At 37.4% G+C, this 25,430-nt stretch overlaps 3 protein-coding genes across 5 annotated transcripts; 2 read left to right on the forward strand and 1 right to left on the reverse strand.

Annotated features, from left to right (window-relative positions):
• Nucleotides 1–1,470: 1,470 nt before the first annotated feature.
• Nucleotides 1,471–10,494, forward strand: casp7 (caspase 7, apoptosis-related cysteine peptidase). Of its 3 annotated transcripts, none has more exons than XM_036572699.1 (9): nucleotides 1,471–1,702; nucleotides 2,732–2,843; nucleotides 3,263–3,382; nucleotides 4,314–4,445; nucleotides 6,246–6,397; nucleotides 6,684–6,812; nucleotides 7,247–7,422; nucleotides 7,648–7,786; nucleotides 8,400–8,626. In XM_036572699.1, the coding sequence occupies exons 3-9, from the start codon at nucleotides 3,273–3,275 to the stop codon at nucleotides 8,624–8,626; spliced, it is 1,065 nt and encodes a 354-aa protein (XP_036428592.1). In that variant the 5' UTR covers nucleotides 1,471–1,702; nucleotides 2,732–2,843; nucleotides 3,263–3,272. The 3 variants fall into 3 exon arrangements, with proteins under 3 accessions (XP_036428592.1, XP_036428593.1, XP_036428595.1); XM_036572702.1 differs by having other exon boundaries at nucleotides 1,472–1,702; nucleotides 2,716–2,843; nucleotides 8,400–10,494; XM_036572700.1 differs by lacking the exon at nucleotides 2,732–2,843.
• A 575-nt stretch (nucleotides 10,495–11,069) lies between these two features.
• Nucleotides 11,070–15,514, reverse strand: si:ch211-28p3.4 (probable E3 ubiquitin-protein ligase TRIML1). Its single transcript, XM_036572703.1, has 6 exons — nucleotides 15,217–15,514; nucleotides 15,018–15,113; nucleotides 14,650–14,883; nucleotides 14,514–14,533; nucleotides 12,391–12,533; nucleotides 11,070–11,647 (listed from the first exon to the last, which is right to left on the reverse strand). The coding sequence occupies exons 1-6, from the start codon at nucleotides 15,232–15,234 to the stop codon at nucleotides 11,070–11,072; spliced, it is 1,089 nt and encodes a 362-aa protein (XP_036428596.1). The 5' UTR covers nucleotides 15,235–15,514.
• A 3,284-nt stretch (nucleotides 15,515–18,798) lies between these two features.
• Nucleotides 18,799–25,362, forward strand: LOC118808847 (pleckstrin homology domain-containing family S member 1-like). Its single transcript, XM_036571725.1, has 9 exons — nucleotides 18,799–18,936; nucleotides 19,401–19,460; nucleotides 19,560–19,657; nucleotides 19,751–19,869; nucleotides 19,947–20,081; nucleotides 21,868–21,943; nucleotides 22,065–22,121; nucleotides 22,234–22,341; nucleotides 22,600–25,362. The coding sequence occupies exons 2-8, from the start codon at nucleotides 19,451–19,453 to the stop codon at nucleotides 22,318–22,320; spliced, it is 582 nt and encodes a 193-aa protein (XP_036427618.1). The 5' UTR covers nucleotides 18,799–18,936; nucleotides 19,401–19,450; the 3' UTR covers nucleotides 22,321–22,341; nucleotides 22,600–25,362.
• Nucleotides 25,363–25,430: the final 68 nt, after the last annotated feature.

A 25,430-nucleotide genomic window follows, 5' to 3' on the forward strand; every position in this document is an offset into this window, starting at 1 on the left:
TGTTTGTGTGTGTGTGTGTGTGTGTGTGTTCTTGTATTGCTATACTTGTGAGGACTCCATGTCCTCACCATGATAGGACTATATGAATGTTTTGCTCAAGTGAGTTGCTGGTCCTCACTTGAGCATGTGTTGTTTTCACCACAATTACTTTTTTATTTGAAAACTAAAAGAGCAAAAAAAATGCCTTTTGTATACTGAGGTTAAGTTTAGGACTAGGTTTAGGTGTAGTATTATTTAGCTACAGTAACACAAAAATCAATAGAAACCTATGGACATCCTCATATGTATAGCAAGATAAACGTGTGTGTGTGTGTGTGTGTGTGTGTGTGTGTGAGTATTTTCTTTTCCTAAATATATCACAAACAATGCCTTAGGTATTAGGCAATGTATTCATAGCCATTTTGTGTATCGTCTACCTGTGAGAAAGATTTTAGAGTCAATGAATTGCTCAGACCTCTGGTTCCTACCACCACTACTGTGAACAATTCTGACCAGGTACATTTCTCTAGAATGGCACATTTCACATTAAACTACTTTGAATTGCTTTATTTACATCTCAGTGATTTAATTATAAAGAAATTTGGGGAACAAAAACAAGTACTGAGTAACTTCTAGAATTGAAGTGGAACATCCTAGTACATCTCAGCATAGGAACTGACGTTTACTTGGAGCTAATCTTCTCTTTTTGATATACTCTTTGTCTAAAATAAGTAAGAGGTGTGACCAATCGCAAAAAGTAGTACTGGTGCTGTTACTGTTCACTAAACGTTAATGACTAAAAACTACGTAAATGGTAGATTTTTCTTCACAAATATAATTGAGTGGAAGTAAATGTATTATAATTTAAAATTACTCAGGGAAGTATATATTTTTTTCAGTGCATGTAGGTGAATACCACTTACCTATGCTCTTTAATAATGCATTCATTTTGAAAAAGTGGACATAGTATGCTTCCCCACTGTATACAGTCATTTTCATTAATGAATAGGTTTGTACTATGGCACATGATGCAGTTTAATAGTCTTCATATTTGTAATACTCTGATTAAAATTACCAGGCTGAAAATAAATGGGTGAAACTGAGCCTCTGCTATGACTATCCCTGTCTCCTTGAGGGAGTTACGCACTGGTTCTATTAAAAACATTGTAGTCTGTCACTATGACCTTACTGACTTAACGTGAAATCACTAAAAAAGACCTACAGATATACAACAGGAATTTCTACAGGATTCTTATCAGAATATACAGTAAATTCGCACAATTATTATATTATATATTACTATAAGACGGTCCTGCAGGAAAATATAGATTAATATAGAAGTGCTAAGTAGTAATACAGAACTGGAGAAATCTTATAATGCTATTCTAGATTTTGCAAGTGATGTGTAAGTGTAGAAATTCATGAAGACTAAAATTATGACGTGTTTTGGTCAATATCAGGTCATTTCTCTGTGTGGTCTTCTCTAGAGCTCTTAAGACGTCCCCTGTCTCTTTAAATGTTAAGCTAAGTCATGGTGGAGTTCAGTAATGTTAGTACCGTACATGACCGTTGGCAGCTACGTAACAAGAAAGTTTTACTCATCCTTCGTTTCGACTTCTTTCACTTTCTTTCTCCTCACACGGTGCTGGGTTAACATTTCAGTGTCCAGAATTAACGTAGGCAGCAAATAGCTGGACTTCACGGAGCACTTTCTGGCAGAGAGGTAGAGTTATTTGTTATTCTAAGTTATTTTTCTTTGCTAGCGTTTAGTGAGGCGTAGCCCTCATTCCTGCTCAGTGTCTTGGCGGTTGTTAGCCAGCTGTTACTTCACTGTTGTATTGTTAGCAAGGCTCGAAGATTGAGCTAACATAGCGAGCTAACCTACAAACATTTCCTGTCAACGTTCAATAACGTTATGTCTTAACGCAATTTATTATCAGCTCTCGTTCAGTATTTGCGGTCTCAAATCGAGACGATGCTATTTAACGAATACAAAATTCAGTTGTGACATTATGAGGTCTCGTTTACCAGGCTGGACAGTAAACTTGTCATGAATAGACAGTTAAGGCTGAAATGAAAGAAGGAAATGGTTAACCGCCCCACAGACGCCGTAGTCTACATTACTTTGAAGATGGTCAGAGAGTTTTAGTTCTGTTTTTGTACCACAGAAAAATAAAAAGAGCCGAGGTTCTTGTAGAGTCATCACAAGCGAACGTGTACAATGTTTGTCAACTATAGAGTTTCCAGCACTTTTTGACGATTTCTTTGCTCTGACTGGTTAAGCTCATCATGACCTGGTGTAGTAGGGAAAAACTTATCTAAATCTGTAATATTACTATAAGAAATTATAACATTGGTTATAACATGGCACTATATACTACTACTACTACTATTACTTAATAATAATAACAATGACAACAAAACAATAATAATAATAATAATAATAATAATAATAATTCATTTCCACATAGTACTGCATTGTAATCTATAACACTTGTGTAGCGTCCTATAGTAAGGAAGTAACCTAATTGTCTTAATTCACTGTAGGATTTTCATTAAACTAAATTAGTATTGCTATAGAGCTTTTTAGAAGGGCAGACCATGCAGGAGTCCAGCCCTCTATGAACAGATCTGGACCCCCCTAGTCTACTACAGTGTTATCCAGAAATAAGCATTAGAGGACCGGTATAAACGGAGTATACACTGTAATTAATGTTTGTCCATTTACCTTTACAGTAATATTTCTCAACAGGAACAGTTACACAGACACATTTAGGTGCTCTGCTATTCCAGGCACTCCATTAACACTGTTGCATGGGAATACTTGGGCGCACCCCCCCCAAAGTATACTGACAGCCATTAAGGTATATTTTATCCCATTTTACCGATTTTCAATTTTTTATTGTTATTATCAAAACAGGCATTTTGCATAACATGAACCACAATAACAACTGCTTTTTCATTATTTCTTAACGCTGCATGCTCAGAAAAGAACATGTATTACAGAATTACAAAATAATACACAATTTACTTCTTTTTTGTTCCAGACCATACATGCGTTTTATATATATATATATATATATATATATATATATATATATATATATATATATATATATGCAATTAGTAAAAAGAAAACTGGGATAATGTGTTTGGATTTCAGCATATATTTGAACAACAAACAACAACCCCCAATTTCAGCCTTTATTCAGCCCTAAGCTTTTGAGTGGAATTGTATTTTTTATGTGACCAGCATTAACAGTCTGTGTGTTCTTTACTGCAGTAACTTCAGGATGGAGGAAGAGACATTGCCTGCTAAACTTGAAGTGTATGAGGAGGGTGGGGAAGGGGACACGAAAGATGCAAAACCTGATCGTAAAGGAAGATTTCCTCTCTCTGGAAAGTAAGTCAGACCATCCCTCATCAATTTGCGGGGTGAAGGAGAGCATGTTCTTTTTGTATAACTTCTTTTTTATACTTAGAATTCATTACTTTTTATGATTGTCCGTTTTAGTGTGGGGTATAGAAAGACCAGATAATGAAATGTTATTTATGTGAAGCACCGCTCTTATGCAGCACTCTTATGCAGAAGAAGGGCAACAGGTGTGTAATGAGTTCAGAGGCCCATTTTCTCCACACGGTTATATATATATATATATATATATATATATATATATATAAAACAAGTTTGGTGATTGTACACACACGCATACATTTATATATATGTAAAGTTACCAAACATGATCCATATTTAGAAATAAGATACTAAAATTAGTATTTTAATTAAATGATAGAAATTATTTTGAGGGAATTTTCACTCTTAACCCCTAAAATCTTCTGGCTGGCTTATTACATGGAACATTCCTTCAGGGGAAAAGGGCAATTCTATCCATTTTTCTAAATTTCTGAATACCTAATTCATTGACATGAAAATAAAGAATGATTTGATGTAAAATAAGAAAATTAGTGTCTCAGATTTATTTACAGAAGTGGTGATTGGATCATATGCCTTCTGAGTTTTTACATGTATTGCTGATTATGTTAAAATAGTGGTAAATCTGAAAAAAAAAATTAAATAAATGTTTTCTTTTTTAAAAATCAGTATTAGGCCAAAATCTTATCTCAGAATTATCATAAAACAATGTCTCAGGCATCAGGCAGTGTATCTGTAAACATTTTACATAGCCCTCTGTTAGGTAGCTTTTAGAGACAATTATGTGGTGATAGACAGATTATGAAGACTTTACACCATTTCAGCCTTTATTGTCTAGACGTTTGAGTAAAAAATCATTTCCATGTCACTAGAATTCTAATCTTTGTATTCCTTACCACAGTACATCCCGGGACGATGAAAAAAAATTGCCTGAAGTTTCAGTTAAAACTAAAGTGTCTGAGAAGGACAGTGGGGAAGAAGATGCAACAGATGCAAAACCTGATCGTAAAGCAAGATTTCTTCTTTTTGGAAGGTCAGTCATCATAAGGTGCATAAAGAACAGTGAGAACAAGACAGATAGTAAGTCAAAACAGTTACAGGAATGGTTACAGCAATGTGGGTCTGTTTTGTACACCAGGTGGCAACAGAGTGATTGTAATTATCACAGGTCAGCATATCCTGCATAGTAGAATTGCTAACCTTACAATACTTAAAAAGGACATGCTAACAAGACAAGTACAAGTTTTTTTAATCCCTTAAATTCTGGGGCCTATTACATCCTATGGCTTTTTATTTAGTAATTAGATTTAAAGCAATGCAAACTGGCAGGTTCTAGGATTGAGGAATGGATTTGCCATGCTTTGTGGACTGTGACACTTGAGTGAAGCGCAGATGTTTCAAACCCTTCATAATTAAACTTCTGGCTTCTATATTGATAAAGCTTCATCACTGAGTTTGATCAAGAAAACAGTAAAATCTATTCCAGCTCATCCTTAGAATTCTGTTCATGAAAAGGGAAAACTTATCCCAAGTTCATGAACACTGGCACACCTTGAAGGAAATCTCTGTTAGACTTACTGTGGATAGGTATACTTTTTAGTATTAACTAATATGGCTCTACATGGATGAGCTAGCCTGTAGGTCCGAGCAGGACTGTGTGGCAGTCAGCAGAGGGTCAGTGGTGTCCTGAATGGCCTCAGCAGTGCAGTTGAATAGGCCTTTAGAAAGCTCTGGGGGGTGGCGTGGCTGCTGACTCAGGTAGGGTGCACCGCCCCTGGCCAGCACAGCCATCACTCCACTCTTTATAGAGTATAGAGCATGTCAGGATCCTAGCGCACACCTCACCACACGCCAAGGAAAAAAAATCTACCCAAAGAGGTGAAGTTTGGACAAAACAAGCAGAGCCAAAGAGAGGAGCAACACGTTTCAATGCAGAGTGGCGTAGCACTAAATGAAGAACCCAGGTAGGACAGCCCTTATCCCAGCCGAGGACCAGCTAGTCATGCTGGGGGCTTTTGGAGGGGTGGGTGACTTTGGCAAGCTGCAGCTCCAGATCACATGGGATTTCTATGAAGCACTGATTCGTCCTAGTGTATGGGGCCACATGTGTGTGTGTTGTGTGTGTGCAAGAGAGAGAGAGAGTAGGAGCCCATTGTTGTCCGTTGGGTAACGTGTTGACTAGGTTCTTCTGGAATACTTGCACATATTGTGTCCAATGGCCGTTGTGGCCTACCAATCTGGATGGATCCTTTGAAAATACGGCAATGGAGATATGAGAAGTCTGTGAGAATTTTCCCTCAGGCATGTGAAAAATACTCTTTTTTGAAAATGTATTTAAGGTTATTACACTACCATAATGTTTGAATAGTTAGACTTTAATCTTTGATGTGGGAAAAGACCACTGGACACAACTCGATAAACAGCTATGACATTGCTTTCGTATTCATACTCGTATGTTATTTTTTGCTTTGTTTGATGTTTATTTAGTTCTCTAGTTCCACTAATTGTGTTGGTTGTTCCTTAATTATGTGATGGGAATGTATCTTGTGCTGTCAAAGAACGATTTCAGAATATTTTTTATTGAGCTAAGTGCTGCTGACTTTGGCTTGTTTCCCCATTTTTCCCCCGAAATTTTGGTTTGTGCTAATATTAAGGCTTTTTTTGTAACACTTTACTTAGTTGTAATGCGTAATTTCTGTCATGATGGTGTTTCAAGGTCAGGTGAATATTTTAGCAACCACATATCAGCTGTGCTCTTTTTTAAATCTTAATACGTTAATAGACTTTCATAGAGTATAGAAAAAAGAGGTTGTCCTGTTGTTCTGATTCCTAGTAAGAAGAATAAGGATGGCAAGTTGCGGGAAAAGGACCATTCTTCTGAAGGCCATTATAGGATTGTTTCACCAGCATTCCAGTATAAGATGAGCCACCGGCGAGTGGGCAAGTGCATCATCATCAACAACAAGAACTTTGATGAAAAGACAGGTAGGCCTTCTTTAAACTGAAGTTCCTTTTATCTTGTGTCAACATGTTTGTTATTCAGTTTTAATAAATTCACCGTTATTCACCAGCATCATTAAAATGGGTAAGCAGACTAGACCTTTAAATGAAAAAGGCATAACTGATAACTGTAGAGACATTGAGGTGATGCCACAGAATGGATGGTTCATTAAAGAATATTTTTTGCAAATGAGATGCGCCAAGTCAAGAACCGAGAGTGTCTTAGCAAATTAAGATGATAGTAATACCTTTTTCCATATGTACATTTAAGGGATGAATGTACGCAATGGCACGGACCGGGATGCAGGAGAGCTCTTCAAGTGCTTTAAGAACCTAGGTTTTGAAGTTTTCATCTATAATGACCAAACCTGTGCGAAAATGGAACGGTTGTTGAAAGAGGGTGAGTGAAACAGACTCAAATAGGAAACTATGCTGTTTATACTATTTAATTTTTAATATATTTAATTTCAGAACAAAAAAAAATCTGCAAACAGTAATGCTTTATCACAGTTTTAGCACTGAGAGAAGAGTACAGGTTGTTTCATCACAGTACTCTAAGATTACATCATGCTCTTTTTTGCTTGGTTGGTTCTTTTTTGTCTTGATAGAAAACTCAGAATTAGCATCAAGAGAATAGAAGAGTTTTTTGTTACCAACTTTTAAACACAAAATTGGAATGTGTATGTTATTAAAACATAATTATGTAATTTAGACCCCAATATTTGTGTGCTTTGCAGAAGGATTACATATAAAATCAAGATGTTGATTGTGAAGCACAAAATTAAGAAATTATTAAATTTGTTCTTTGTCCTTATTTTGTGTTGTTTTTGTCAGTCTCGGAGGAAGATCACAGTGACAGCTCGTGCTTTGCCTGCATCTTACTAAGCCATGGAGAGGAGGGTATGATCTATGGAACAGATGGGGCTATGCCCATCAAGAGCATGACCTCACTCTTCAGAGGAGACATGTGCAAGAGCCTTGTGGGCAAGCCCAAGCTCTTCTTCATCCAGGTAAGAGGAGCTAAACAGCTAGAAGAGAGGGGGGGAGAGAGGAGTACCAGCATAAAATGTTGTTCACTGATTTTATAAGTACATTTACTTACCTAGTTAATTGATTAATTAATTCTTGTCCACTCCATATTTGTGGATTGTATAAATGTTTACATAGTATATTCACTTACCTAGCAAATTCTTTCTTGTCCACTTGTGGAGGATATTAATGTGTTATTCTCACAGGCTTGTCGAGGTTCAGAATTTGATGATGGCATACAGACTGACTCAGGACCACCCAATGACACCATAGAAACAGATGCAAATCCTAGGCACAAGATCCCAGTAGAGGCAGATTTCTTGTTTGCTTACTCCACTGTACCAGGTAATTTGTGATTTTCTCTCCTCATCTCCGTTATGGCGCTGGGCAGAGCCCAAAGGTACCAATTTGATATTGCCTACAATTAAATGATGATGAATGATAATGAAAATACAGAGACAAAAAAAAATCTACTTTTTGCATTTGAATTTACTCTTCACTTAATAATGCAATTTGTCAAAGCTGTTGTTGATGTATTTTGATATATTAAGAATTATCTAACAAAGCTGAAAATGTTTAGATTTTTAGTCTGTCACAAACTACTATCTGCAGCAAGCAAATAGGAATATACTTTGCTTTTCAGTCACTTTGTGTTGTTTATTTCTGACACTGAATGTGTACACACGCTCACTCAATCGTGTTCCTTTTATATGGTGATAGAAAACACAGTAGCACACAGAAAGCAGTTTCACATGCTAACTCTACATTTACACACATGCATGTCCAAATTTTACTATGCTCGATGTGGATATGAACTGTTATGGCAGATTTTAAGTTAAAGGGGACACAGCCAGTCCCTGAGTCTCTGAGTATATCACTGGTGCGATGTTAGGGTTTATTCATTTCATATAAGATATGTGTATCAAGTGGTTTCTAACACAGTGTTTTTTTCTTTAAGGTTACTACTCGTGGAGGAATCCAGGCCGGGGTTCTTGGTTCGTCCAGGCTCTTTGTAACGTCCTCAATGAGTTTGGCAAGCAGCTGGAAATAATGCAGATCCTCACACGGGTTAATTACATGGTGGCAACCTGTTTTGAGTCCTGGTCTGAAGATCCACGCTTCAGTGAAAAGAAGCAAATCCCCTGTGTGGTCTCCATGCTGACCAAAGAGCTTTACTTCAACTAATGACTTTACGACCACCTCAGACCATCTTCACAGCTTTTGTACATTCAGGACTTTGTACACAGTACACACATCCTATTTTATCATTTCTTGCTTTTGACCACAACTGGTAAGAAGAAAATGCCACTTGCTGCCTATGCTTTTACATTTATGTTATATCAGCACAAATTACATATCAGGCAGTAAAAACTCAATAGACTGACTGACTTACTGACTGACTGACTGATGTGACCAAGCGGTCTCAATATTCAGGGATGATCCAGACCCAGCTGGAACCGGTGTTGTTTGTGTGTGAAAGCAATTTATTTCCTGTGTTACGCTGGGCACTTAGTAGATTTTTCAAAAAGTGCTTCTTCAGTGGCACTCCACGTTCACATGTTGGTAGTGATACGTTGCCTCTTCGAGTTATTCCATGGAACACTGACGTCACTGTTCTTTGTCTACTGGCAGTGTGAAATATCCATGTTATTTTACCAACTTGAAAGGTTTGCTGCCATTTTCTGTGAGAAATTGGAGCGAGTAGATGCTCATATTTTAAAAAATCGTTTTTTTCCTATTTCAGCTTTGGCCCTTTTTAGTACCAGCTATATATAACAAATTTGAATAATGTGACTATTGTATCTATGGCCAAAAGGCACTAATGGGATTTAGGAGGAGTTGCAGAAATTACAAGAGGAACAACATACAGTGAATCAGGTGTCAAAAGCCAGCATTGGCTAGACCTGTAGTTTTAATAGTTTGTGAACATCTATCCTTACTGCTTTTGAGAGACTGAACCTCACCACATCTACACCTATCACAGATAACAAGAACCTATTGCCCTACTTTCAGATTAGTAGGGTTGAAGTATATGGAGTCTGTACACGGGTTGTTTACATGAGAAAGTACCTCCTTCATTAGCTACCTTGCCAGCAAAACAAGGAGGGCTTGAAAATGCATCTTAATATACGAAGTCGGAAATGATGAAGTCGGCAGTGAAACATCACTATTTTTTATTGCTCGTCTTTCCAACTTTGGCTGGTGCAGTCTATGAATATTTATCAATGTCTTGTTCTGGCTTGAATTCAGTTGGTAGTTTTGTGATTGTAATTTTGGCCAAGAAATCTTAGCTTTCACAGTTTATGTCACGAAGGATTGATAAGTATTGTGAAAGACACTGGCTTTATCTGCCAAAGTTTAGGAAAGTGTGCCCTAAGCTGTAAACCTAAAGCACAAGTGGCCATTTGTTTGATTTTAGCTCGGTTGAGGTGGTCTTGCCAGTCCAGGGTTCAAAAGAGTTGGACAATGAAAGGGCATGAATGAGTTTGGAGTGACATAGTTGAGGGTAAAGTATTTAAATATCTTGAAACTATTGTTTTTCATAACTGTCAGTCTATCTTGCATTTCTTCAGGTGGTGGTTGTGAGTTAAACACCAATTTATCTGATTTAAACAAAGAAACCATCTAATTGGTGTATCAGAGGTGCCCTTTAAAAGCGCATTAATGGCTTGAAAGTTGTCATTTGATATTCACCTGATGTTCTGTCTTGAATCTAGTTCATAATCTACAGAGGCAGCTACTGTATTACTGGTGACAAGTTTATCCATTTAAGCACACGACTATCCCAGCCAGCTGGATTTCCTATTGCTGCAAGAATACAGCAGTGTTGTAGCAAGGCTTAGGTCATTTGACATCTTTGGAACGGTTGATTTTATTTCTTTTATTTCTTCTTGTTTTTTTTTTTTTATGTATTCCTTAGTCGCTCATTCACTTTTCTTCTGGATTACACAGTACTGTCAGTGATTTAATCAGATTCTGATGGAACAGTATAGTGATCACTGTTCTGCTGGTGGAACAGATAAACCTGTCAGTCAACCCAGCTTTCTCTTATATATATATATATATATATATATATATATATATATATATATATATATATATATATATATATATAAGATTTCCTCATAGTGGTGTAGTGCCCAAACTGTACCAAAGGGAGTATTTGCTCCACTTGTATTGGAATGGAATTTAAGGGAAAAAAGCTTATTTTTTAAAGTAAATCATTTTAAATGCTTTACAGTGTTCAATAAAATTGTCCTCAGGAATATATGAAATGATTTAGAAAAATAAAAATATGATATTTTGGGGGTATGAAGATATGCCCTCATTTAAAAAAAATGAATATGGTAAAAATATTTTGATTACTGCCATACCTTTGGCCCCTTTTGGAATTTGGGGCTGAATTTTGTTTAAATGACTTCACATGGAAAGAATGCCTTTGTAAACTTATTTTGTTGTATTAAAACAAAAATACATCTTGGTGTGTTCTGTCATTCTTTTATCAACATTTTGCACATCATTCACATATACCTCCAAAGAGCCATACTTTAAAAGGCAGCTATTTATCAGTTTAGACTGTTCAGTACCAAATTCGTGCAGTTCCCCGTCCCCCCCTCTGCTTTTTGCATCATAGAATAGGAGCAGATCTGGAGGCATCGCAGATCAGCAGTGGTTTCCAGTTAGTGCCCTGGTTGTCATGGCCAGGACAGACAGCCTGGTGAAGTGCATCTGTGAACATGCCTGCACAAAAACTGTAGAGTGGGGTCATGGTGTCTGCCCCGAGGAAACACACTAGACCCCCATAAGAACTGGAGAAGACCCCGATGCGTTGGAAGGTCCTGCCAGTTATGTGGGTTAGCTCATGGGGGACCCCATTGTGCCAGGCTGTATAGTCACCGTTGAAGTATTCCACACACCAGGATGCAGGCCCACGGCCCAGCCAGCAGTCCTCCTCACGACCCTTACGGGGGATGCTGGGGTAGGTGAGGCCCAGCTCCCAGTATGTTTTACCACTGACCTGCACCTCCCAGTAGTTGCGTCCCTCTTTGAAGCCCTCTCGGCTTATAACGTTCAGCGTGGTGTCAAAGCGGAAGGGGTTCTCTGGCACTTCCTGCCAGGTGTCTGTGTATGTAGCCGAATCTCCAGCAGGGGAAATGATGAGCTTTGGGTGAGCAGAGTCAGAGTTCAGGACCACCTCTTGGGCATCTAACAGAGGGAGAGACAAGACACCAAAGCAGCCCATCATTACTTTATGACATTTTTAAAATTAAGGCCACTAAATTGTTCTAGGAAAAGCCTTTAACTGGTATAGAATCACTCTAAAAATCTATTTTGGCACCTTAGTTTATGCTTACTTTTATGCTAACAATTGTTACACTGACAATGATAAACAATGAATTGCACCACTATCATTTCTGTCCCTATACCCCAAAAACTCCTCTTTTAGACCCCAGGCAAAACCTTGTCTCTTCATTTAGACAAAGCAGAACTCCTTAACACAATGTACTCCGCTCAGATGAAACAAAAATAGAACTCTTTGGAAACAGGTTGGCTCGTCATGTTCGGAGAAAGAAAGGTTACAAGCTTGATTCGAAGAACACCATACCCACAGTGAAGTACGGAGGTGGGAGCATCATGTTTTGGGGCTGCTTCTCTGCAAACAGCACTGGGGCATTACACATCATCAACAGAAACATAAATTAAGCAATATACCAGGACATAAGAGAAACATGTACAAACATGTACAGCCAAAATAACTCGGGTGGTTTCTAAAAAAAGCAGGTGATTTTGCTTGCCCGGCCTAGCTAATTGCCTGACTTGAATCCCATTAAAAAAGATATGGAAGATATGTTTGCTCTTATATTTATTGGTCAATTACTGCCCTAAAGATATATTTAGTGTAGCATGCTAATATTCATGAAGCATGATTGGCAGGACAGGAGGCTCACAGCTCTGGAAGAGTTTCTTGGTAACAGGGACCTGCGAGCGAATGAACAGCAGTAAATTGATGGTCAAACTGAGCAGCTGCTCATTCTTGAACTCATCCATCTGGATCAGCTCTGGGTCAGTAATCTTCAGAGTCTCCATTATCCTGTCAGACACAGGGAAAAGAAAGTGAAGAAAAAGACATATGGAAAGTTTGTTCTCTTAATCCTGTCTGCAGGATTAACACATTCATATAAGGATCAGACAGAACCTGTCAGCATTGTTATTACTGTTGTTATTTGTGAGTTCAACTTCATTGTTTTTTGTAAATATAAACTCATACTGAAACTGATGCATGCAACACATTCCAGTTGGGACAGGGCCAATGGACTAGGAACATTGTGAAATGAAACACCTTAAACAGGTAAGGCAATTATACTGCAGTATAATTGGAACATCCTGGAAAGGCCTAGCACTTTATGAGCAAGGATGACTCGAGACTCACCACTTTGCCAGAAATAAAATTCCAGTAAATTATTACTATATTGCAAGGATCTCTGTGTGTCACCATGACTTTCAACCCCTTAGATGGCACAGCACTAAAAATTGGTTTGCTTCTGTGATGAAATACTTGGGATATATGAAAATACTTTGAAAAACTGTTGTCAATTAACACTGTTTGTCATTGCATTCACAAATGCACAGATGAAATCATATATCAACACTGTCCAAAAACACTGTTGATTTCTCTGGGCTCAAGCTCACCTGAAATGGACTGATGCGCAGTGAAAACCTGTATTGTGGTCTGACACGTCCAGATCCATGCTTAATTCAACATGAGAACATCAATCCACATTCTGTATGTGTTACAACAGCATTACGGCATAATCAGAGAATGCAGGTGCCAGACTGGCCTGCCTGCAGTCCAAAACCGTGTCTTATTACACTCCAAATGCAACAACAAAGGCCCTGTGTGGTTGTGCAGCTTCACTAACAGAAGAATGGCAAAAGGTCTGCTTTCAAAACTGGATAGTTTGCATCTTTGGTCCCCAAATGATTATGAAGTGCTACTAAATGGAAAAGTAAGATAACATGCTGGTAAACATGCTCCTGTCCCAGTTTTTTGGAACATGTTGCAGGCATCAAATTTTCAAGGAGAAAATATTTTTTAAAAAATAAAGTGGTAAAACATAAAATGTTGTGTTTTTCTAACGTTTTCCATTTAATACAGTTTAAGTTATCAACTCAACACGCACTCAAAAACATTAACCGTATAATGAATTTAAAAATGGTGTGTCAAGTGGTTCCATCTGTGTTAATTAGTTTCTTAGATACTTGACTGAGTAACATGTATAAATTTACTTTGTAAGTCACAAAAATAACTAAAGGAATTGCTAACTAATCGTACTGATCACATCAAGGAGGGCCTGGGTTTGATTCCCCGGCCTTGTGACCACGGTCCTTTGTGTGTGGAGTGTGCATGTTCTTCCCATGTCTGTGTGTGTTTCCTCCCACAGTCCAAAGACATGCAGTTAGGCTGAGAATGTGTGTGTGATGGTATATATCTGTGTGTCTGCCCTGAGATGGACTGGTGACCTGTCCAGAGTGTTTCCTGCCTTCCAATGACCGCTGGGATAGGCTCCAGCACACCCACCCCCCGCGACCCACAAGGATAAGCGGCTTAGTTAATGTGTGTGTACTGATCATATTTATGCATTCAGTAACCATGTATTACACAACTTAATATGATTAGGTTTACCTACTGAAAGTAAAAAAAATGACTAGCCAAAAAGGAGATGCATAAACCAGGGAAGGAAGTCCCACTTGGGGGACAGGTCACCAGTGAGGAAAGAAAACAACTCACAGAGGTTAAGTAATGAGGGGGAAAGACTTGTTCAGCATGCAAACAGATGGTGCCAGAAGCCACGGGGAAAGATGCTGAGTTTTACTCAAGAAGAATGCATCGACCAAACAAACACATCTCAAGTAAAGCTGACAAGTCACTGTATTTCATGGCAACAACACGACTGACTTCACTCAGTTCACTCGGTTGCAGTTTCACTCAGTTACATGCATTTGTTGAGTAACATCAATGAGAGAGAAATTAACAACAGTGCGCTTCATATTTTTTAAAATGTGTACATACCTTCCTTCTGTCTCTGAGATCTGCATGGCAAAAGAAAGAAAGAAAGATAAAAAAGTTAAGAATGATAGTAGTGATGAGCCACTAGAGGAAACCAATGAGTATTTGAAATATATTCAGAAAGTTTCATTGGCAGTACCCTGTCATAGCTGTGTTGTTTGTCCTCTTCCAGCTGAGTAGATATCTCGGCCAGCTGCTGGTCCAGATCCTGGGTCAGGTGGTAGCACCTCTCTATGTTCTCCTCAATGGCTCGTTCCATGGCGTCCTCCTCCATGTCTAACTGGCACAGTGTGATCCGCAGATCCTCGTCCAGCACTCGTTTCATGTCATCGTATTTCTTCTTTATCTTTTCTTTCAGTTCTTCTGTCTTTTTCTGAGAGGAGTGGTATATTAGAAGCATAAAAATCATGGGGCAGAATTATTTGCCCCCATACAAATCATGTAGCATACTTATTCACCCAGCCGTTTCCATGAAACACAAAGGTTACAAGTAATGTCATGACTTACGCTGAAGTCTATTTGCTTCGCTGACAGTTTTTTCATTCGGTAAGCAAGAATGTCCTTTTGCCTTTTCAGGTGCTCCTGTTGTTTTACAGGTGTGTCCTATGTTAAATTGGACAAGAAAAAGAGGGTTTCACTGCAAATTCCTCCTAAAGACACTATGAGAATTTTGACCTGAAATATAGCTAAGTGAGATTTTTTTTACCTGAGCTTGATTCTTCATGCCTGCAGTATCTCCTCAGCTATCTTTAATACCACCAAAGAGGGCCCTGAACCTTCCACTGTTCCACTCCACTGGCAAAAGATTCCTCATCTCAGAGAGCCTCCAGCCTTTATATTTCATTGCTGGGATGCTAAGGCTGGGGGCTGGGATGTGCGGTGTCCATCACAACAAGGCCATTGTCTTTGTGCCCCAGCAAGTATTCAGCTTCTGCTATGGTGGTCTGTAAATCTAAAGGCATAACTCCTCAAGGAAAAGAAACTGTTCTGGGCTGCTGCAGGCTGACTGAACTGTGCCCAAACAAGAGGCCGTCAGCCAAACTAAACTCTATTTATATCTACCACTCATAGAAAAGCTGTTTGAAAATGTGTAGGAATATGCAGGAACAAATGCTTGCCGGTTTAAATCAGGGATCATCAATCATTGATTTGGCAAGTGAGGTTAATGACAATGCAAATACATGTAAATGATTGAACAGTGAAACTTTTGTTGTTTTAGCTTTGTTTCCCATTACATGACATGAAATACTAAAGAATGTTAGCCTTAATTCAAGGGCATCTGCATCTATATTGGGTAAACCATATAGGAATCACAGCCATTTTTATACATAGTCCCCCTCAAAATAGGCCGTGTCCTGACCCTGAAGTCGCTTGTGAATGGCATACACAAATGGTAGGAATGGTGTGTGCGCATGAACAAGTGCATAGAGAATCGCCAAATCACCTACAGCTGCTGCCTGTCTCTCTACTGCTCCACAAAGAGACAGAGTTGAAGGCCAGCCTGACCAGCATTCTGACCAGGACTGGCAAAGACACAAAGAGCAGGCTGGCTGATTGCCCATCTGATGTAGAAGGTTTATGGCCCTTTGACTGACAGTAGACATTTACAAAATGGTTAGAAATTAGGGCAGGGGTTCATTAAAGTAGCTTGGCGAAACATTTTATTTAGAAAATTCAAAATCAAATTGAATTGAGCTTTAAGGCTAAGACACATTGCTCAAACCACAAGTAATCTCAAATAGAATTCTTTATGTGGTTTGTGTGACATATGGTTGTCTAAAAAAATGACAAAGCACAGACAACATTTAGGTTTCTAGACGGTTGCTTTTACTGCTTTGTGGGGGTCCTAGCTATATTCCCAGGGTTTCCTTTTTAACTCTTTGAAATGCTTAGGAAATACCCATGTTTTTCCACTACTCTATGTTCCTGTATTAAAATTTTCTAAAAACAAATCAACTGTGTCTTACCATGGCCCTATGTTGTCTCAATCATGTTTCCACAACATAAAAATAAGATGTTCACACCTCTAATATACTTATAATATTCTGATGTTTTTGTTGAGTAAACAATATCTGAAATGGCCCCACATTATCTTGAGCACAACTTCAAGGAGAAAATCTACCACCTAATTCAGTACTGTTTCTAACATCTCCTCACCAACTTGCCCTCATTAAACCAACAGCAAAAAGTAGGGCATGCATCACACTTAATAACGTATAAATAATTTATACATATGATCTATAATGTATAACAAAGCAAATATAATGTATAATAATGCATATAGACTAGATATATGAACACCATGCTCTAAGTTCACAAAAACCAGTTTGCATTACAAAGTTTCATTTCCTGGGAACATAGAGCCCTGAGAATGTAAGGTTAGGCAAATATACAGTAATGTGCAAAGTCAGAGACCCCTTCATTTATTTAATTACCAGTCAAAACGGCCATCAAATGCAACTTATCAATTCTTTAAGAGATGTTTCTGAAGAGACTAGATATAAAATAATCCACTTGCATAAGGAAGGGCAAAGTTAAAGGAAAACAAGTGAAAAAACATTTATTCATTCATTCATCATCATTAACCACTTAATCCAGATAGGGTCACGGTAAAATGTTTAAAAAATACAGAGAAGAAAATGGGACTCTTAACAACCCTGCAAGGTCTGGTAGACCAGTGAAACTGTTACCATCAGATAAACAGCACTTAAAGCTTTCATCTTTGAGAGATCAAAGCTCAGACAATCAAGCTCAGATCTGAACTCCTGCTTCAGATCTGAAAAAATCCACAGGTTTTTCTGTCCATCCTTCCACTGTGAGAAAACAACTCAGCACTAAGTACTGAAAGGATGTGTAGCTGTCAAGAAGCCTTTACTGAGAAGAGATAATAGATAAAAAGAAGAAAATTTGAAAATCAAACAAAGAAGCTGTTGGTGTTCTTGGAACAATGGACTGACCACCCCAGAGTCCAGACTTTAACATCATTCAATGTGTTTGGGATTATTTGGATCATGAGAAACAGAAAATGCAATTAACTTCTAAGACTGAATGTTGGAGGCGTGGAAAAATATCCCTACAGATTTATTTGAAAAACTGAAAGCAAGTCTCCCCAAAATAATGGAAGCTGTATTAAGTTAAAGGGTGAATATGCTAAATACTGAGAAATCTGATGTTATACTTAGTTGTGTAATTTTCTGTGTTTAGTTTTTTGCATTTTTTTTCCCCGACACTGATAAATAACTTGTACTTAATGGTCGTGCTGCTTGGAAATTAAATACATGAAGAGTGGTCTGTGACTTTTACCCAGGTAGTGACAATTAGAAAGTCTAATTCAGATGACTCAACAACACAGTGTGGTTTTAGGCAACTGTGTGATGATGCTGCACAGTTCTAATTGATATAAACTCATATGGGTGTATTCTGATATTTTAAGCTTTAGCAACCTGATAGGCTTCAATTATGTGTACACAAGTCTCATAGCTCCAGTGCAAAACTAAAGAAGCAAACATATTATTGTTTGTTCTAAGCTGAACAGGTGCTTGGTTACAGGTGATATTTTCCCCACCATTTTTCTCTCCTCTCTAAACCACAGATCTGTTTGAAGTGCCTGTCTGGAATGCATTCAACTGGCATCTAGCCAATCATAGACACAAGGAAGTGAAGTTTGGTAAAATGAGTCACCAAATGGCACCACGTAAGTCTGAAATGTGATAAAGAGATAAACATTAGGGCAGGAAAAAATGTGGCCTGGACTTTAAATTTGCATTACATTTATCATGGTCAAAACACTGTAGGTGATCCTGTGCTACACATATGGAACAGAAGAGAACAGAAGCTGTGTTCTGTCTACCTGTAAAAGTCTCCCCCCAGCAAATCTGATCAAATCACTGGTGATATTTCCCCTTCTATTTTTATTTGTAGTCTGAAGCACAGATCTGTTTGAAGGGCCTGTCTGGAACGCACTGAACTGGCATTTAGCCAATCACAGACGCAAGGAAGTGCAGTTTGGTAAAATTATGTGTCTTGGCCAAGTGGAAAGCTACACTGTAGCTTTCATAAACTATGCTCTTTGTCACTTATTGTTGTCTGTTTAAATGAGTGATGCTATAAAACTGTTTATTTTTTCACCTACAGTATAAACATAAAAAACAGAGAGCAAACTGTTGTACTTTGCTCAATTTATTCAGTCTGTTTTATTGTTGAATGCAGTTAATGCTGAAGTGTGCTCCTCAATCAGCTTACCATCTGATAATAGTGTTTCATGTGGTCAGATGCTCGCACTGACACAGTCAACCAATAACAGCCAACCCTCCTCCACCCTCTGACATCACAGCTCAGGTTTTGACATCTTAGTTTATTTTTCTACTTCCTCATCTGCTTCGTCTCTAGTGCGCACTTTGTCAATGGTGACAACTATCTGCATCAGGTATAGTATAAGGTATTTTTGTCGTGCTAAATTTGAGTATGTATTTTTGCAGAGGAGCAGGATTTCAGTAGTATTGCGGCACCACATGGCACCATATCAGTAATGATTAGCTGTAATGTAAACAGAGAACTGAAGGAGTGGAATGAACCCTCCCGTGTGGTTGATTATAAATATGCATAGATGTAATTGAGCTTTTACACCTCAGTGGCTTTGTCCTTTGGAGACCTTTAATGGCTAATGAAATGTTTGAAGATATAAGATGCAACGTTAGGATTGTTTTTTTGGCTCTTTACGTTTGCAATCACATGTTATTTGTTGTCCAGTTAATGTCCAAAAATTCCAGCACCGATGCTCTGTTTAATTGTCTAGCAATAGTCAGACACTTATTCATCTGGAAACCAACATTGTGGAACTGTGGCTTCAGTTCCACTCTAACTAACTCTGCTATTAATGCTGTTTTCTAGCCATCTGCATAAACGCAATACACAGTGACCCCCAGTTCACGACTTACCAAATGGCATCATGTAAGTTTGAAAAGTGATACAGACATTTTAAGGCTTTAGAGTGGGAAAAAATGGCCTGGACTTTAAGTTTGCATTAACTTCATTATCAAAACACTGTAGGTGGGCTTTGCACATTCTACACATATGGAACAGAAGATAAAGTGCTGTGTTCTGGCTATCTGTACAAGTCTCCCCCTGCAAATCTAATCAAATCGCAGGTAAAGGCATATTGTAAAAAGCATATTACAATGTCCTATTTTTTGTCTAGCTTTATATTCTTCTCTTTTCATCATGATCTGCTCACTCTGCAGAAATCATGGAAGAGGAGGTTTTTTGTTCTGAAGAAGAACAAAACTTCATGCCAGCTCGAGTACTTTAAAAATGAAGAAAAGACAAAGACTGAACTGCTGGGAGCCATAGATCTGTCTCAGTAAGTGCAGCCAATCACATCTGAAAATAGAGAACTGAGCACACGAGTTGATTTTTCTGATTATTGCTGTCTTTTAGAGTCTCGCTGATGTTTCTGCATCCTGAGACACACTCCATGTGGAAATGGGTCCATGAAAACTTCAAATGCTCTGCGACCTGTGTTCTTTTCATGAAAGTGATGGACAGGGACTATTTTTTCATTGGAGAAAACAGGTGTGATACTCAGTATTTTAAATTCTATAAAGTCCTTTTCCTATGAGCTACTTAATTCCATGACTTAAAGTTTAGTCCAAAAACTAAAACTGAGCTTTACCTCCAATGACTGTGAAAAGAAAATAAAGTGTGTTGCTAATATAACTAAAAATTATCTTGTGTCCATATTGTAAATATTTCCTTATTCTTATTTTGACCCAGAGGTCCATTTATGATATTTGTGAAGGTTTATGTGCCAAAAACAGCCCTAATTCATTGTTAAGTGACCATTTTACAACTTTTTTTGTCCTTTAGAATTAAACTTCTTTTAAGAATTACACTCTTAAAAGATAGATGAAAATGGTTCTATATAGAACCAAGAACCCTCTGCATGATTAAAATGCTCTTTGCATAAAACTGCAGAAATGAAAGTGTTCTGCAGATTGGTGGAGAATGTGCTGTAAATGGTTCTATATGGAATCTTTTTGAAAATGGTTCTATATAGCACCCAAAAGGGTTCTTCTATTGTTATGATGTCAAGCTTGTAACAATAGAAGAACCCTTGTGAGTGCTATATAGAACCCTTTTCAAAATGGTTCTATATAGAGCCATCTACAGCACATTCATGCACATTTTCCATCAATGTGAAGAACGCTTTCATGAGGCAAAGAACACTTTAACCATCGAGAGGGTTCTTTCAGTGTCCATGGTCCTAAATAGAGTATATAGGTTCTATAAAGGTTCTATATAAAGTATTTTCTTTACTAAAGAACCCTTGAGGCACCATCTTTTTTAAGAGTGTAGATTAAGGACAGAGCTAAATTTGCAGGGTTTGTTTTCCAGGAGGACAACACCTTCATCACAATTACTGTAAAAGACAATTACTGTCTTTTGGAGAGACTGAACTAAAAAGAAGTTATGAAAATCTACAAAACCCTTGTCTAACTTCTGATAGACATCAGTTGTCCCTAATGGTTGCAGCTTTAGCTGCTGCATTACAGACATAAGTCAAATTGGTAACACTTTATTTTAGGTGGCCATTGTAATACCCATTTTACCCAATTTGCTATCCATTATTACTTCATCAAGCAATAACTAGAGTGAATTAAGAATTTTCCTGAACACTTTTATTAGTGTTATACATCATATTCTTCTGCACAACCCTTATCTGAGCATTAGGTCTACATGGAATGAAAACTTTCTTCTCCTGATTCTTATCAACACTACATTACATATTTCAGTATATCACCAGTTGATTCTGTCAACACTTTAGAAAATTATCCACTAGCTCTAGAAAACGCCCAACTGATCCCTGATTCCAGAGTTCTGTACACTCTTAAAAAGATGGTTTTTCAAGGATTCTTTAGTAAAGAAAATGGTTCTGTATAGCACCATAAACACTCAAAGAACCTTTTGCATGATTAAATGGTTCTTTGCATTGTGAAAATTGCAAAGAACAATTTGAAGGAGAATGTGATACAGATGGCTTTATAGAGAACCATTTTGAAAAGGGTACAATATGCTATACATAAAAGGGTTCTGCTATTGTTACGATACAAGCTTGTATCCTTTTTGATGATGTCTTCATATCAATAAATGATGTGCTTGACATGCAAAATGTTGAATTCACCATGGTTATCTAGTTACCTAGTTCACCTGCTTAATGAAGTAGAGATGATCATCCAGTTAACTGGCAGCTATTGGCTTGATACGGCTTGACAATGTCATCATAATGGACAACTAAAATGAAATGCTACCAAGGACTTTTAAAGTCCTTATCTTGCCTATCTGCAATCTCTCGGTCCAGCTGGGAGATGGAGAGGTGGTTCCGTGCTTTATTTGACGCCCTGAAAAATCGTCCACACAGGCTGCTCGATCCTCAGGTACAGTTTCAATTACACTCTATTGTCCCTACAGTTCAGTAGTATATTTTGCATGTATTGTACAATGTCTTAGCAGTTTATAATGCGCAAAAACTTACTGTCTCTACATGCCTTCCTTCAGGATTCTGGGAGAATCAGAGACATAAGTGAACCTCCACATTCACAGAACACAGATCAGGTGTGTTTACTTTTTACCAAACATAAAAACAAACAAAAAGACTAGACGACTGTACGTAGAATGTGGGAGAATGTAGAAACATTGCATGTCATGATGCTGTTGGACTATGCAGGGAGCTGAGTGGGCACTTGAAGCGTACTCTGCCTCTGAGATCAGCCAAGAGCCTATCTATGCCTCCGCAGTGAAGCGCACTACGTGAGAAGACGAGAAAAAGACGAGGGTATGTAAACAACCACACAAATACCTATTTTTATTTCCCACCATCTAAAAAACATCAGCTGCCATTTCATGATGAATACACCAATAGAAAACAGAAAATGTCCTCAATACATATTCTATTTAGAATATTTTTCCTTTTCTGAAAAAGTTCTTATTTTTGGAAGATACAATGTTTTATTGTGACAGCAATGATATAGTTATTACCTGTTAATACCTCTTAAATGGTCTTGACTTGGTGCTTTTTCCTTTTGTTAACTAGGCTAAAGTGAAAGCAAGATAAAGAAGAATCTCAAGAGATGCAGATGCACAAAACACATATACAGTAGTGTGCAAAAGTCAAAAACACTCTTCGTTGATTTAATTTCCACACTCAGCACAAGGAAAAAAGTAAAAACCTATTTAAGAGAAAATTACACAGGCCTCTCAACGATGAAATGTAATATAAGTTTGTTTTAGTATTTATTGTGTTCACACTGCCTTTATTACAGCTTCCAATCATTTTGCCTTCCATTTTCCAAAGAAATCTGCAGGGCAATTTTTTCACACATTCAAGGTTCATTCTTAAAAGTTGGCTGTATTTTTTTGCTTCTTGAGGTCCAAATAATCTCATCAGTCCAAGAAATTAACTCCACATCTCAGATGTCCAGTTTTGGTGTTCTAATGCAAATTTACTTCCTTTTTGTCAGTTTCCTTTTCTCAGTTACAGCGTTAAACAGCGACACAAGTTACCTTCTCACAGTGGAAGGATGGACAGAAACACCTGTGGATTTTTTCAAATCTGAAGCAAGAGTGGAGCCTGATTTTCTCCTCTCTCTCATAGATGAAAGCTTTAAGTGCTGTTTGTCAGTGTCAGTTTTGGTGGTATAACAGGTCTTGCCTGGTTGTTTTTTCTATATCTTTTAATCAGTTTTTGAACTTAGTTTTGGAAGCTCACATTTTTTCACATATTTTTCTTCAAGTTTCCTCTTCCTTATGCACATGGATTATCTTCCATCTAATCTCCTCAGAAATATTTCCTTTAGCCATTTTAGATGCAAATGAGAAAAAAAATGTGCAAGGCTGTGAAGGTAAAATTGAGTAGTTGCTTGTGTGAATGTTTGTTTCAGTATAATGTCAGTGACTGTGTTTAAAAATTTTGGTTTTTGTTGAAGTATCTAGTATAAATGTGTTTCCTGCTTTTTCTCTGTCAAATTTGACTTTAATGGCCGTTTTGACTAGAAATCAAATAAATGAAAGGGTGGTTTCTGACTTTTGCACAATACAGCATGTATGCTGAAGAGCTGCCTTCAGTGTCGGATTCAGAAAATTACAGTATCTGTATGATTAGAACAACTGTAATATTGATAATATTGTAATATTCATCTACTGTGAACGATCTGTGGATCATGAGCTACATAAATATGTAAATTATAATTCTGTTAGCGTCACTGTCATTGTACAAGTCTATGAGAAACTCATATCTGTATATGATGTACGTATTGACTTATTTATACTGGATGATTTCAGTGTCATGGTAACACATTTTTTGCGGGTCATGTCGATTGAAGAGTTTTTCCAAGCTTTGGAAATTACTCCAAATAATACCAATACTACTAATACTTATAGTGCTAAAGTAATTACAGAAGTCATACTAGATGGTACATAGTGATATGTAATTTACTGTTACATTATAGTAGTAACACTGAGTGGATTTCTTTAAACAATGACAATGTGATTTTATATTTCTGTCACTGTTATACTGATTGGCGGTATTAACCAGCATTAACCAGGTAAGTTTGGCAAAGGACTAGATAATTATGTTGTTATGTTTCAAGACAGTTTAATCCCGTGAAATCCCAGGATTATTACAAACTAAGGCTTATTATTCATGAACTACAGAGACTTCAATGCAAACTGGTTCAGCTATTCTTAGGTTATAGAAGTATGTTATTAACTGGATGAATGTGAGATACAATCTTCAAAATTACACTGAAATTCTTAACAGGTTCCAGCTATCTAAACTGATAAAGAACATAGTAAAATACTGTATAAATATTTGGAGTAACAAGGTAGTAAGTATAAATGTACACTAAATTTCAATACAAGGTCACACATTTAAGCAGGAAAGTAAAAACACCTCCAAGCAGTGGGTAAGTTATGATGTAAAATGACAACACACAGATAGTTTTCTGAAGTTATTGGAAAGGACTCAGTAAAACTATAGCAGGAAGCATTGCTTTCCTGTACAGCCCAGATCCAGTGTTGTTTAGAGGCAATAGATTCTAACACATTACCTAAGGCACTTTGTAATTTATTGTACATAATCGTTTTATGTCACATCACTACCTGGTCCTTTTTAAGCAAAATAATTACACAATACTGTGGAGTTTATACCACATACTTACCCAGTTAATACTTAGAACCTTTTGGGTATTTCAGTGTAGTTTAGGTGGACTGTCTTGGAACTTATCATCAAGTAACCAAAGATAATATCTAGTACTTTGGAGTTTGTACCTCACAACTAAACCTGCTATGGGAGTACCACCTACCTGGAAAATCAATTAGATAAAAAAATGTCTTGAATTCTTAAAGTTTGAATTATAAAACCTTTTTGTAATATGTTCTTCTGTCTTGTCTTGTTCTTGAGTTACACATTTCCGAAATCATTTTCTAAACATGTCATTATTTATTAAGTAGTGTGGTCTGACTGATGGTGCATCGTATGGTTCTGAATGCTAACAATAAATAATGCATCGGTTTGTCTGAAACTGAGGTGCTTTAAATCTATTTCTTGTCTGATGTGATTAAGAAACAAATCAACGTGATACTGTCAGCCTGTTCATTTAAATAAAATGTCAGATTTACACATTGCAGCCTACTGTTTATGGTGTAAAAATGGTTCACTTTTCCTGATGCCAATGGATGTTTCATAAGGAAGTGTCCCGCTTTCATAATTAAGTAGCTCAGCACTGTTTTGGCTGTAACCTAGTTTTGTATGCTTGTTTTATGTAATTACTAATAGTTATGTATTACTAAATAAATATTGTATCTGCCTAAAAAAACAAAAGATGTATCTCCATTTGTGTCAATTGTTATTTTTCTATAGCCTTT

The sequence above is a fragment of the Colossoma macropomum genome, unplaced genomic scaffold, assembly GCF_904425465.1.
Source record: "Colossoma macropomum unplaced genomic scaffold, Colossoma_macropomum, whole genome shotgun sequence".
NCBI lineage: Eukaryota > Metazoa > Chordata > Actinopteri > Characiformes > Serrasalmidae > Colossoma > Colossoma macropomum.

Coding starts and splice junctions, on each gene's coding strand:
- si:ch211-28p3.4 (XM_036572703.1), bottom strand. Junction 14,534..14,649: donor AACAACACAGCTATGACAGG/GTACTGCCAATG, acceptor TTTGCCATGCAG/ATCTCAGAGACAGAAGGAAG. Junction 11,648..12,390: donor CAAGAAACTCTTCCAGAGCT/GTGAGCCTCCTG, acceptor TCCCTCTGTTAG/ATGCCCAAGAGGTGGTCCTG.
- LOC118808847 (XM_036571725.1), top strand. Junction 20,082..21,867: donor TTTTTCATTGGAGAAAACAG/GTGTGATACTCA, acceptor CTCTCGGTCCAG/CTGGGAGATGGAGAGGTGGT. Junction 21,944..22,064: donor ACAGGCTGCTCGATCCTCAG/GTACAGTTTCAA, acceptor GCCTTCCTTCAG/GATTCTGGGAGAATCAGAGA.
- casp7 (XM_036572699.1), top strand. CDS start 3,273: ATGGAGGAAGAGACATTGCCTGCTAAACTTGAAGTGTATGAGGAGGGT. Junction 7,423..7,647: donor CCAAGCTCTTCTTCATCCAG/GTAAGAGGAGCT, acceptor TTATTCTCACAG/GCTTGTCGAGGTTCAGAATT. Junction 7,787..8,399: donor TGCTTACTCCACTGTACCAG/GTAATTTGTGAT, acceptor TTTTTCTTTAAG/GTTACTACTCGTGGAGGAAT.